Source organism: Chaetura pelagica, unplaced genomic scaffold, assembly GCF_000747805.2.
Source record: "Chaetura pelagica isolate M959 unplaced genomic scaffold, ChaPel_1.0 scaffold109, whole genome shotgun sequence".
Classification (NCBI taxonomy): domain Eukaryota; kingdom Metazoa; phylum Chordata; class Aves; order Apodiformes; family Apodidae; genus Chaetura; species Chaetura pelagica.
This window is the reverse complement of record NW_009970725.1, coordinates 12960686-12973515: the sequence shown is the minus strand read 5'-3', so window position 1 is coordinate 12973515 and position 12830 is coordinate 12960686. Positions and strand designations below refer to the sequence as shown.

Below are 12830 nucleotides of genomic sequence, written 5' to 3'. Positions count from 1 at the left end.
ATATTATAATTATACAACTATGCTGCCTTTCCTGATTAAATTTTCTTGGAAAGCTCTCTTGCCTTGGAAAAACAGCAATTAAAAAAACTGTGGATGAACTTCCAATGAAGCTGGTTCCCTTTAAGTTTGTTAAGCCAATAGAGAGCCAAGGCAAGGAAACCTGAGGGTATGGCTACTCTTCTGGAAAAAAAACTTCCCTCTCAGTTATAAACCTTATCTGAATCCTTCATAGATTCAGAGAAGGGGCCACTCGTTCACAGAGGCAGTAATTAACTCATAGTCAGGTAAGAACGAAAACAGTTTTGTAAGCCAGAATTCTACTAGAACAAACAAAAAATGTTTCTCTTAATGCTAGTTTTAACCTAGGCTTCAGAATATACCATGCATATGAAATATATACAGAATATATAATGGAGCAGTAGTCAGTCCACCATTTCCTTTTTTGGTCTTTTGCACCAATACCACCTTATGATGCCAAAAAAAGAAACCAGTATGCAGCATCACTATTCCATGGTAAGTCACCTCAGCTACAGTCAAGTGGGTTAATCAGGACTCAGCTATGAATTTAAAATGTGTTTTTCAGGACTTCCTCAACTTAGACGGATTGTCAATAAAAAACAGATCTTACTGACTCTTGTTAGCTTGATATTTCAGGAAAATGCAGCTTATAAAGCAAGCTGAAACACTTTATTGGCACAAATCCTGCCCAGCACATCTACTGCCTTTCTACTGTATCTTTTGCTCAGGAAAAACACAGCCTTCTCTCATTATCAGCCAAGGAACAGCACAGTGAATAGTAATTGGCTGATTTTCAAGCACAAACTAAATCCTACCTGCTTCTAGCTAGCCAGTCAGCAAGCCCTGCTGCCTGCATATCACTATATGTGAAAATTGCCTTTCAGAAAATGAAATTTTAAAGGCGCTTTCAAGTCCCATTAGCTTTCAATGAGGCTTAGACTACTAAGTGACTGAGGTGCAAATTTTATCTATAGCTCCCATGAGACTGATCAGTGCTTTGGCTGGCTTCTTCTATATTTAGAGGAGTCAGCACTAGACCTTTCACAAAATGAAGAAAAAGAGGAGAGTGACCTGTAAACTCTCTATCTCTTTCCAAATATAAAAAGAACATAAAAACATTTGGCTTGTAGAATGCCCTTTACAGTATACAGTAGTGATGAGCCACACTCCTATTGTTTTATGAAAGATAGGACAGCATCTCACAACCAGTGAAAATAAAAAAACAACCCTCCATTCTCAATTCCCAGTTTAATATGGAGATGCTAAAAATATGCATCCTTTGAGTAATGACAAAACTGATTATTCAAGATAATTTTTTCTTTAAAATTGCTCATTTCACAAAACTAGATGATCAGCTTGAAAATACATCTTTTATAAGCATAAACATTAGCTATTGACTACAGCTGGATCATTTCTCTTGTTGGCATTTCCTCTGATTCTATTCTGCAGAGATTCTGTGGGTAGTCAGAAAGTTTTATGGGGATGTGGTATTTATTCGATTGTCAATGATATGGCTTTTTTTTTTTTTTTTTTTTTTTTTTTCTTTTTTTTTTTTTATTCCACTCTTTATTGATACAGATCTAACTAGGCTGGAACAGCACACACACCTCTCTGCATTATTTTGTCTGCATTATGGTACTATCTAAAAATCCCAGTCTGGGACTGGAGCTCCACTGTAGCGGCAACTGCATTAAATATTACATGTCCATGAATACACAAAAGGTATTTATGTCCTTCACAGTCACAATCCAAACATACCTTGAGAGACAAAAGGAAGCAAGGCTTGAATGAACTGAACAGGCTTGGTATAATATGCAGCAGCCACAATATGCCAGTTCCCTCGCCATTTCTGAATAATCTTACCTGTCTCTGCTTCACATTATTATTTCCACCATGTTCAGGAACAAGTCATTGCTGGACTTAAATATGATTTAAGTCTGAGACCAGACTTGCAGCTTTAGCAGGTGCTATTTAAGATATTTTTATAACACTACAGCTAATGCTACCAGCTAACTTTCCATCTAATAGTGTTACATACTTATTGATTGACATTTCTCCACAGCTAAATTCCCAATACTAGCTCAGTTTGCTCTGTATCAACAAAATAAAATGAAAATGTCAGATGATTTCCTAAAGAATAAATAACACATTCCCCTAGCACCTTTTGACTACTCACAGAAGTACTGAAGGCTGGGAACAGAGGAACTGACAGCAACAGAAATGGTCTGGATTTATCCAGTTAACCTGAGATTAAGCAAAGTTGAATGCAATAATAGCCATGTACGCGGAAACACTGTCGATTTATGTCCCATTATGCCATTGAAGAAAGTTGCTTTTTCTGATCTTAACTGCAGAAAATTAAAAAACCCAACAAAAGAACGTAGTTAGAGTTTAAAATTAATCCAGTAAAACTGATCAACTCTTTCATATAATTTGTTTGTCATGCAGCAGGGATGTTAAATGGTCTGTTCCTCTCATTAACATTTTCTCAGACTAGATTCATCTAGTATCTTCCAAATTTTATATCACACATAGCACTCCTGGACGTTAGGGATCCCCTGGTGAGGGTTATGTGGGATACGTGAACAAAGCCAGAGTCTTGAATCTCTACCTTGTGTCCTGGTTTGAGTCAGGATGAAGGCAATTTTCCTGTTTTTTTTTTCATTCAGGAAGTTTTCTTTTAACTAGCAGCAAGTTTTCCAGCTAGTGAATTGATAATGCTGGAATGTTTATGTTACTGCTAAGATGCTAGGGTCACTTTGCTCTGCTTTTTTAATCTGGTGGCCTCAGATGCTGACGGAGCAAAAGAGTCAGGTCTGCAACCATACCATTGGAAGGACTGGAGTAGATGGACAGCAAAATGGACCAAAGTACTCCATTCCATGTATCTGCGTAAGCTTAGTATAGGGTCAGAGATCACAGAAGTCAAGCCCTTCCTCCTTCTTATTTGCTTCTCTTCTGTCCATGGCCGGTGTCCAGGGAGGACTCTGTCTGTCCATCACTGTTGATCCCCAGGCCCGTGCATTCCTGACCCTCATAACTCTCCCCTCAGCTCCTGTCTGCTCTGCCTCTCTCTCTAGCAGCTCTGGGACTTTTCAGAACTGCTCACAGCTCAGGAGATGCTCTGGGAGTTGCTGGGGATGGGGAGAGGCAATAGGGTTTTGCACATTCCTGAACATACTTGTATATCATTGTACATATTTTCTTTTATCATTAGTATTTAATTAATGTCTAGTTTAGTTTTCAAACCAGAAAGTCTCTCTCTTCTTATTTCCCTACCTGGGTGAGAGGGGGAAGGGTCGAAAGCAGCTGTCACTGGTTCAATTGCCAATCCTGAGTCAAACCGTGACAACTTGAACAGCTTTTAAGGGAGCACTTCTAGGTAATCTCTTGCAGGGAGTGGGTTTCAGTTTTTACTGGTATGAAACAGGAATACTTTGAATAACTATAATTGTAACTAGAGTTTCCAGCAGAGTATACTGGCTACAGAGAAGCAGAGTTGGTCTCTCCTTCTCTCTATGCCCTACAGACATTTAATTGCTTAATTACAGTCAAGCATGTCAGGAGAATGATAAGACAACTCATTGGGGTAACTGAGATACAGATTCAAATTGATTCAGGTTGAATAGCAATATGAGGTTTTGGTTCTCCATGTGAGGTCACAGCTTTGAGTGAAGGATTATTCCAGGAGCCTTGAGCCCACGCTTTTTGAAAGCAGTCCAACAGAAAGTTTCAGTTCAGCTGAATCAATGTATTCAAGCAAAAAAAGCTGTTTTAGTTTCCAGTTTGTGCATTCTTCTCAACAAGGGTGATTTGCATCATGGAAATACGAACACCTATTAATCACTCATTCTAAATAGCATATCTGAGCTAGGAAAGACTAATGAATATGGAATTTATTTTGTGAAAAACATGCTGCCTGTAACATTTCCAACTTAAAAATCTTAGATAATCAACTTGTTGAACTGGGTTTTTTTATCAACATGCAATGCAGAATCAATTTTGATGATGGATGGAAGTTTAAGATAATTTTATCCCCTTCAGTAGAAGGTTCCTTAGGGAATGGGCAAAAGAACCTAATTAGTCTTTCTCATTTCTATTTTCATGTTGAGTCAATCGTAAGGATCAGGATATAATAAAGTCATCACTATTCTCTAGCACAAAAATATGAGTTCATTTTGGCTAGTTGTTTATTTTTTTTTTTCCCCAAGGATCCTATTTTGAAGGAATGTTGCTCATACTTGTCAGTAAGATATTCAGATGCTGTAGTTTTTAAATTTGTGCTGGAAGTTAAGTGCATTAACACAAACACCTCATGCAGATGAACAAACATGATAATTTAGTCTACATTAAAGCATAAGTTAAAATGTTAGCAAAAGTAAAAAATAAAAGGTCATAATTTATTATCCTTATAGGTATCCCATGAGTGTAATGTATCACTCACAAGATATGTTTCTGTTTACGACTGGAGAACTTTGGTACATTAATTTCTTCCTTGGTCATAGAAATAGTCAGAATCAAACAAATATTAGAATTATAGAATGATTAAGGTTGGAAGGGACCTTAAAGTCACACATGACTACCATGTCTTGAGAATATGAAGCTGCTCCTATCTGTAGAGTGCCTCATCTATACTGTACTCCTAGCAAGGTGGCCTGTAGCAGACCCCCACTGTAATGTCACCTGTCCCTGCCTTCCCTTTAATCTTAACCCGTAAGTTCTCAGTTTGCTCCTCATCCATCCCCAGGGAGAGTTCCATGCATTCCAGCTGGTCTTTAACACAGAGGGCAACACCCCCACCTCATTTTCCCTGCCTGTTCTTCCCTCCATTTTGATGCTCCAGTTGTAAAGGCCATCCCACCAGGTCTCCATGATGCCAATACGATCATAGCCCTGCAGGCGCACATGTATCATCAACTCCTCCTGTTTATTCCCCATGCTGCGTGTATTTGCATAGAGGCATTTAAGCTGGGCCTCCAGTGAAGGTAACTGACTAGCCGGAGGGGCTGGGTTTTTATTATACTGCACCCCAGGCGCTCCCCTGCTGATCTGCACCCCTCCTATATGCTCTGGGCATCTATTCCCCGTGCCAGCACCACACTGCAATTGGTCAGTGTGGGAGGAAAGGAGGTTCCTTACCCCCAGCCACATCAGTTTAAAGCCTCTTCACCAGCTTGGCTAGCCCATGTCCAAGGATGCTCTTCCTCTTTTCTGACAGGTGGATCTCACCAGCCCCCAGCAAACCAGGTATGTCAAAGCTGGTCCCCTGACCCAGATATCCAAACCCCCTGGCTGTAGCACCAGTCATGCAGGCAGCTGGATTTGCTGGATCTGATTGGCCCTGTCTATCCCCTTCCCGTTGACTGGCAGGATTGATGAAAATGCTACCTGTGTTCCAGAGTTCTTAACTGCTGCTCCCACGGCCCAGAAATCCTTTATAATGTTCTTAATACTGCTAGTGGCTGCATCACTGGTACCCACATGAAACACCAGGAGTGGGTATTAGTCAGATCAAGATGATATGTGAGGGTCATTAACGAACAAATGAAGGTAATTTAAAAATAAATGTGTATTGGGTATTGTTCTTTTTAACTTCAAGATAATTATGGTAAAAATTAAATTTGCATGACAACAAATTCTCTTAGCACTATTGTTATTTTTAGGAGCAACTTGGTTATCTTCATCACTTCCAGCAGGAAAGGGCAACACTAACAATTTTATTATTGTTTTAAAATATTTTATGGGAGACTGCAGTATTTTATGTACACTGTAAACAAGAGAGGACATTCTAACATGTGAAGAGTATTTGTACTTAGTAGAGACAGAGTAACATGAGGATGCCTGCAACAGAATGAGATTTAGCAGCAGCAGAGAGAATCTCCATGAAGTCTACATCTGAATGCACTACTGCATGGAAGAATACAGAAGGATAGGGAAATAAATTAATCCAATAAGCTTGTATTTAATTTTTTCCAAAGGCAGTGCTTCAAAATGACCCAGACTGTCATGTGCATTGGTGGACATATCAATACAGAGACTCAGTTGCCAGAAAAGGATACAAAATATGACAGGTTTCAAAGATTTAGATATGGTGACAAGACAAAAATAAGCTGCCTTATTTGTTTCTTAGCAAATTTGTTTCTGAAATACATTCTGTTTGTATATTTGCTAGACTCCTTTTTTTTTTTTTTTTTTCAGCCAATGAGGAGATGGAAAGCCTTCTTAAGCCTGCTGCAAAGCTTCCTCCAGGCTGCTGAAGACAGGCTGGAAAATGAACTTCACAGAAAAAACAAAGATTCTTTGACTATGTGATTTTCCTGACAAACTGCATGTCTTTGCTCCCTCTTCTACTTTAGCATTAGGCATCACTGATCGACAGGCAGTTGAACAGTGCCAGAAGTGTACCAGGTGCCTTCCCCATGAAGTCCTATTTACAGCTGATTGAGATACAGGGATGGAAATGCTATCATCAAACATCAGCTTCCTGTAATTCTCACCCCCCCCCAAATACAGACATTGGAGATACATTTTGAAGACTGAGGTTGTATACATCTTCCTTGTAAAAAAAAAAAGGGATTCTAGTGCATAATATACGTAGTTAGGTCTCTGAGAAGCAAATACATTACAACATGGCCACCTCCATAATGTTCTTTTCTGAAAGTATGTTTGGCTCACACAGACAGTTTGCTCAGCTCTTGAGTTTTAGGAAGATCGTAACTGCCTTGTTTGCAGGTCATATTTTATAGTTACATTTTTTAAGAGGACAATCATATATTACTTTTCATACAATCTTTTATCATCTACAATATAACCTTGAAACATTTCCTTTTGCCTGACTCACCTCTTTGTCTGCTCAATTGCTGTAGACTCGACTCGCATTTCTCTTGCTTCTTAATTCTGATATGCAGACAGTTGTTGTAGCTATTCTAGACTGACTTCACAATAGAGAAATCAAACCTGTACCTTGTCTTTGAGACAGAGATCTGTATATACTTTGAAGACCTTTATGTCTGATTTCAAAGATTTTCCAAAGGTTTATGAAAGGCAGGCAGGTACTTTATGCAAAATGTAGCCACACATATATGAAGAAGAATGTAAGGGGCTCTACCCAGTTTTCCAACAATGTTCCTGTTTCACTTGGTTTGACACAAAGATTCAGAGACGTGACACACTTCGACAGAGCCTAAGTCAATGTTCTATCTATTAGAAAATTTTGCTAACTGCATTTACAGCCTTCTACACTGAATGGAAAGCAACATGGGCACCTCATTCCCTATAGACAAAACTACCACACAGCTGATTAAGACAAAGACAGGATAAAAAAAAATCATGAAAATGGTGAAAGAGAACTGTTTCAACATGGTTATCACTAAAATCCTGTTACAAACAAAGAGGCAGAGAGAATCTCTGGTATTATCATGTACCATACTGTGGCAACTGTTGAAAAGTGTAGACTTTGATGGTTAGCAGTTTTTACTACACACTGCCTCTTTTTGTCCTCAGCACTAGTAAAAGTACCAATTCTAAAAAGATGTACAAATATTGCAATTGTTATCATCAGTCTTCGATGGGAAATAGCAGTAAGTGAGCCTTGGTGAAAATGCCATATGGCTTCACAATACATCTTGGAGATATCACTTCCATACGCAAAGGGTCTATTACTTCTGTCTCCTTTTGGGTGTGGTAAGAAATGTAACTTCTTTGCCATTTTTCACCACTATTGCAGAACAGGTGAAGGACATGTTTCAGAAAGCCTTGTCTACTCAACATAGTGCTTAAGAATGTGTTTATTCCCTTCCCTGAAGACAGATGGCTTCAATCACCTTTTTAACGTTTTGATGATGAAGAAGTAAAGAACTGCATCAAATACAGTTGAATCTTCAAGATTAATAGAGGTGTATAGAATTCAATCACTTCCTATACATATATCTCAGGAAATCAGCCTGACTACCCTACATTGTCCAAAAATGACAGCATACATAAAGCTGAAAAATCGTGGAGAGCTTCGTTGTTTTTCAGTTCTCCTTGAAGCAATTTCAAATGTTAATTTTCATCTGGAGGCTAAAGTCATAGCAGCTAAAGTTTCTTTGTAAAGATACGTCTGGAGCTTCCACACTGTTGTAGTTCTGACAACCTTTCGCAATATAAAAACAAAAAAAGACGCCAAGGATGCTAAGGGTATTATTATTCAAAGCAACACTTTGGCTTCAGATGCCTGTAAGGGAACTTTCAGTTTGAACGCAAATTTATTTTTGTTCCTGAAAAATCTTATTAAAATGTTCACACAACATATACAGTTGTGTGCAGAAGAAAGACATGTATTTTGTAGAAAAGGAATATGAAAAGCACTATTACAGTGGCAAGTTTATGCTGCTGTAGTGAAGAATAAACATTACCATTGTAAATATTTATTTTCAGAAGTTCGTAACTCATACCTAAAACACTCCTCCCTCCTTACTGAAACTGGACTTGATGTCTGTTTAATCAGCAATCCACAACACAAAACAGTTTAGCATCTGCTTTAAAACTTACTATACAGACAAAAAGAGGTTGAAAGGCTACACTGGGCTATTATGTCTAAAGCTTCTTTATATTAAAGAGTAACTTTTTAGAGTCATTAAGACACACTCTGAAGTACTCCAACAAAACGTCTTAGATCTGGTTTCTCTGCATGCTGCAGCAAGCTGAGGCAATATGACCCGTGAGGAATATTGAAAAGTCAGAGATGCACAAATGAATGTACATAATATACAAAGACATGCAGTTTGCATGCAGGTATCTGCTGTTACACATGACTGAGCTGCTCAGGAACAAGCCCTGCTGGCAATAGCACTGAGTGCTGCTGTAAAACTGTATTAACATCCGTTTGTCACCCATAATTTACAGCTGCTCGTGGAGTAATGGAGGAAGCATTAAAAAACCTTTGATAGAGACTAGGTAAAAGAAGCTAAGTCATAGCTCAGTTAACTATATGAACTTCAGGGACACAGAATGAGTAAATACAAAAAATATTATTTTTTTCTGCTTAGTAATGAGGATGAGACATACTAGTTCAAGAACAGTCACACAACAATAAGAATATCCAGCAGTGTGTCTGAGAACGAGTTCCATAGAGATATTCAACCTAAAGCTCTCACTAAAAGACCTGGTTAAAATTAATTGATCACCTAAGTCCTGGGAAAAAAACCCTGCTGCCAGTAAATTGAACAGATCATACAAGTGCTCAATATTCTGCTATAAAATAATTTTAAAGAATTATATCCATGGAAACAAGAGATGTATAAAACAAAGTAGTGAGTTTTGATTTGCACCAGCCTGCATAACCCAATATGCTGGCTTGTGATGAGGGATTTTTTTTAATCATGGTGCCTCAGGTGTGGGATTCCATCTGTTGATGCCAATTACAGCAGATCACCAAAAGTCTTTATTAGCTTTAAATTCAGTCTACCCATCACATTACACTTCTCACATATAGGAAAAGTGATGTTAATCTAATTGAAATTGCACACTCTGAATCTATTACCCTTAAAATGGAAGTAAAATCTTTTTTGATTATTAGCTGAGACAGACTCCGTTAGGTAAGTATTTAAAAAAATGTTTCTCCCCCCAGTTCAAATTACCAGCAGGATGCTATGAATGCCAAGGTTGAAAGATACTAGTCTGTATGTCAAACTCTGGTTAGTATGGAAGACAGTAACACTTTAATAAACTGGTGATTATGCAGCTCCCAGCTCTGTTAAAAGTAGATTGGTAGTCTATTACTGATTAAATTTACCACTTTTTCACTTCAAATGATTATATTTGCTCATTAACACTTGATATGTTGAATACAGCTTAAGAGGAACATAGGAAAATTAAATATCAATCATTCTAACTCCTTAGAGATTTAAAACTGACTCACGTAATGATATTTTCCTTCAAAGAACAATAGGCATGTGCTCTTAGTAAAGTTGTGGTGGAGGAGAAATGGGAGAATGGGAAAAGTTATTTAAAGATTGATGTAAAATAGGCATCAAAGGACTTAAACATGCAACTTTACTGTGTTACATTGATGCATTTATGCATATCTATATGAAAGTGTGTTGTAAAACAGAGCATGAACATTGTTGGCTATACTGCAAGCCATGGCTCATGACAGGCTTAGTAAGGAAGATGGACAGATGCATAGTTTGTTTGACATGTGAAACATGTCTTTCCTTTCAAAGTTAATGCAGAGTCTTAAAGGAGCTCTAGAGATTGTTCCCTGTTACCTTATCACCTTTGCAAAAGACAGAGACTGCATCTTACTGCAAGAGTTACTATTGTGCAAAGACTTTGTCAGGAAGCTGGGATGCTGGAAAATAACACTAACTAGCCTTTACACAGCTGCATCTATCAGGGCATTGCAGAAAACTATAAAAAGCAGATGAGTATTTTTAAACCTGTTCTGCAGATGGGCAAGCTTAGACAGAGAAAGGAAAAGGAACTTTATCATGATTCTACATCAGGCTGGGGACAGAGCCAGAGAGAATACATAAACCTCTTGAGATCAGTGCTCTTCATTCCTCCAAAACTGAGATACAAATCTGCTTCCCAACTGGTCTTAAAAAATAAGATGTCAAAGATGTAATCCACCAAAAAACGCAGCCAGATTATTCTGAAATTTCTGTGTGTTGTAGGCCCATTTTAAAATGAATTAGATATTCTTCAGAGAGTTAGTTTCTTACTCCTTACACCATGGGAGGGGTTAGGCATCCCTGGGTGTATTTAGTTGCACCCACACAGAAGAAACTGATGAGATCTGCCCCACAGAATGACAGCTGAAATAGTCATATATCCTTCGCAACTTAGAAGACTTGTTTCTACTCCTTTTATTCTCCTTCTCGACTGGGTACTTCTTGACACCATACCAGGAAAAAAGTGTGGCAATGTTGGGACTCATTGGTGGATCTGGTGCATAGACTTTCAGTACATTATTAATACATCGTTACATACTTGGCTTTAAGAGCTAAAAGTAAAAAAAAAACACCACGTTTGGCATTTGCTATTCAAGTATTATGATGAGTGATAAAGCCACATTTAAACTTGCTTCAGATAGGAATCTCCTATGTTTATCAGAAAGCTGTCAGGGAGATCTTCTGGTGAACCTCCTGATGAAAACAACTGCATCACAGGCTGCAAGTAAAATACTAAATATGTAACCTTTTACTTTAGAATTCAGTCAAAGGTGAAAACAACAGCATCAATAGCTAAAGGTTAAATAGAACAAGCCATTTCTTCTCACAAGAGGAGGGTGTAAAAGCCTAAAGGGAATTAAGCACATGCTGCATTTTTGTCCCAGTTTTCCTGCCTGGCTTACTTCTAGAAAGACTGTGGACTGAGGAATGGGATGGGTTGGTAGCAGAAGCGGAAGAATAAGCTCATATAAACGGCTCATATTGTAAGATCACAAAGTCTAATTCTGGTGCAAACTTGACAGTAGTGAGGTGGATCTAGAAATAAAATCTGTGTCCTGCCCCACTGTCATCTGACACAAAGCAGCACCTCATTTGGGTGTTGTGAGCTGAAGTACAGAACATACAGAACAGATATGAAGCCTACCAGTGGTAGAAGTGGGGACTGGAGGCTGGAGGTTACTTAGGGGACAACTGAAATCACAGTAAGAGCTCTTATTTGATGTAGCCAACATTCTGTTTTGATAAAAAGTCATTAAAAAGTATATGTGAGCTCTATATCCAATACATGGTGAGATTATTCTGAGTATGCTACACTCAGCTCTACAGCTGGCTCTCTTTAAAGGTTGGGCATGTATTGAAATAATATACATGGGTTTAGCTCAACTTCTTCAGAGCCACGGGCAAATGCAGGAAGCTCTGTCACAGAATACCTATTGCAGAGAAGATTCCCTCCAAGCAGTGGAGAAGCAATCAAATTTTCACAGGTATATTATGAGATTGGCATTGTTCAATATTTTGATTAAGCAGTCACAGAAGACTCATCTTTCCCACCTGTTCCAGCTCTGAACTCGACCAAAAAATAAGTAAGAACTGCATCATAATGGGCAAATTATGCCACCGAAGGCAAGTACAAACTGAAAATAATTAGCATGTTGACAAAGGAATAGGTTCTTGTTCACAAGCAAGTTTTAAAATGATGACCTGTAACTTTGTCTCTCTAGATCCCTTTGAAGCATCCTTCTGAAAGCATAATATGTCTTTGGGTCCTTTACTTAAAACTTGCTAGCTGAAATGTTTTGTTTTCAAAGAAACTGAAGCCTAGTTAACATTGAACAACTAAGAGAAAAAAAAAATTCATGTCACTGTTGTCTATGAAACATTTACTGAATATTTCTATCATGACATTTCTTTTTTTCATGAGTAACAACAATTTGAGCAACTTCTGCCAAAAAAAGGATGTGTTTTGCCTTTCTGCTCAAAACCTATATGAACAAAAAGGTAAAGGACTGCTTACTTGACATACCTGAAAATTAGATAATAATTCAGTTTGCTTACTTCTGCCTAAGTGATTGTGCCTACTCTGCCCTGGATATTGACTGTGGCAAGAATGCATATCAGAGAGTATAAACTATAATCCAAATACCAAAACATATTAACCAAAAAGAAAGGATCACAAACTTACCTTGTGTGGCAATGTAGTGATTTGGTCTATGATAGCCCTGAAATATAAATAAATAAATAAATAAATGTAAGCAATATGCACCATAGCTATGCTGCTATGAGTGGAACTTGATTTAGAGTGGCATTCAGTAAAAATCACAACAATACAGATATTGTTTTAGACAGAAAAGTTCTTTCCATTGGTGGAAGGGAAAG

The 12830-nt window shown here is 38.0% G+C and overlaps 1 protein-coding gene across 1 annotated transcript in view; it reads right to left on the bottom strand.

The window, feature by feature from the left end:
• The window catches only part of PTPRM (protein tyrosine phosphatase, receptor type, M), a 331529-nt gene that overhangs the window by 40744 nt on the left and 277955 nt on the right, over positions 1 to 12830 (bottom strand). The window contains exon 22 of the mRNA XM_010006866.1: positions 12637 to 12673. Coding sequence (XP_010005168.1) covers positions 12637 to 12673 — 37 coding nt within the window. The remainder of the gene's footprint in view (positions 1 to 12636; positions 12674 to 12830) is intronic.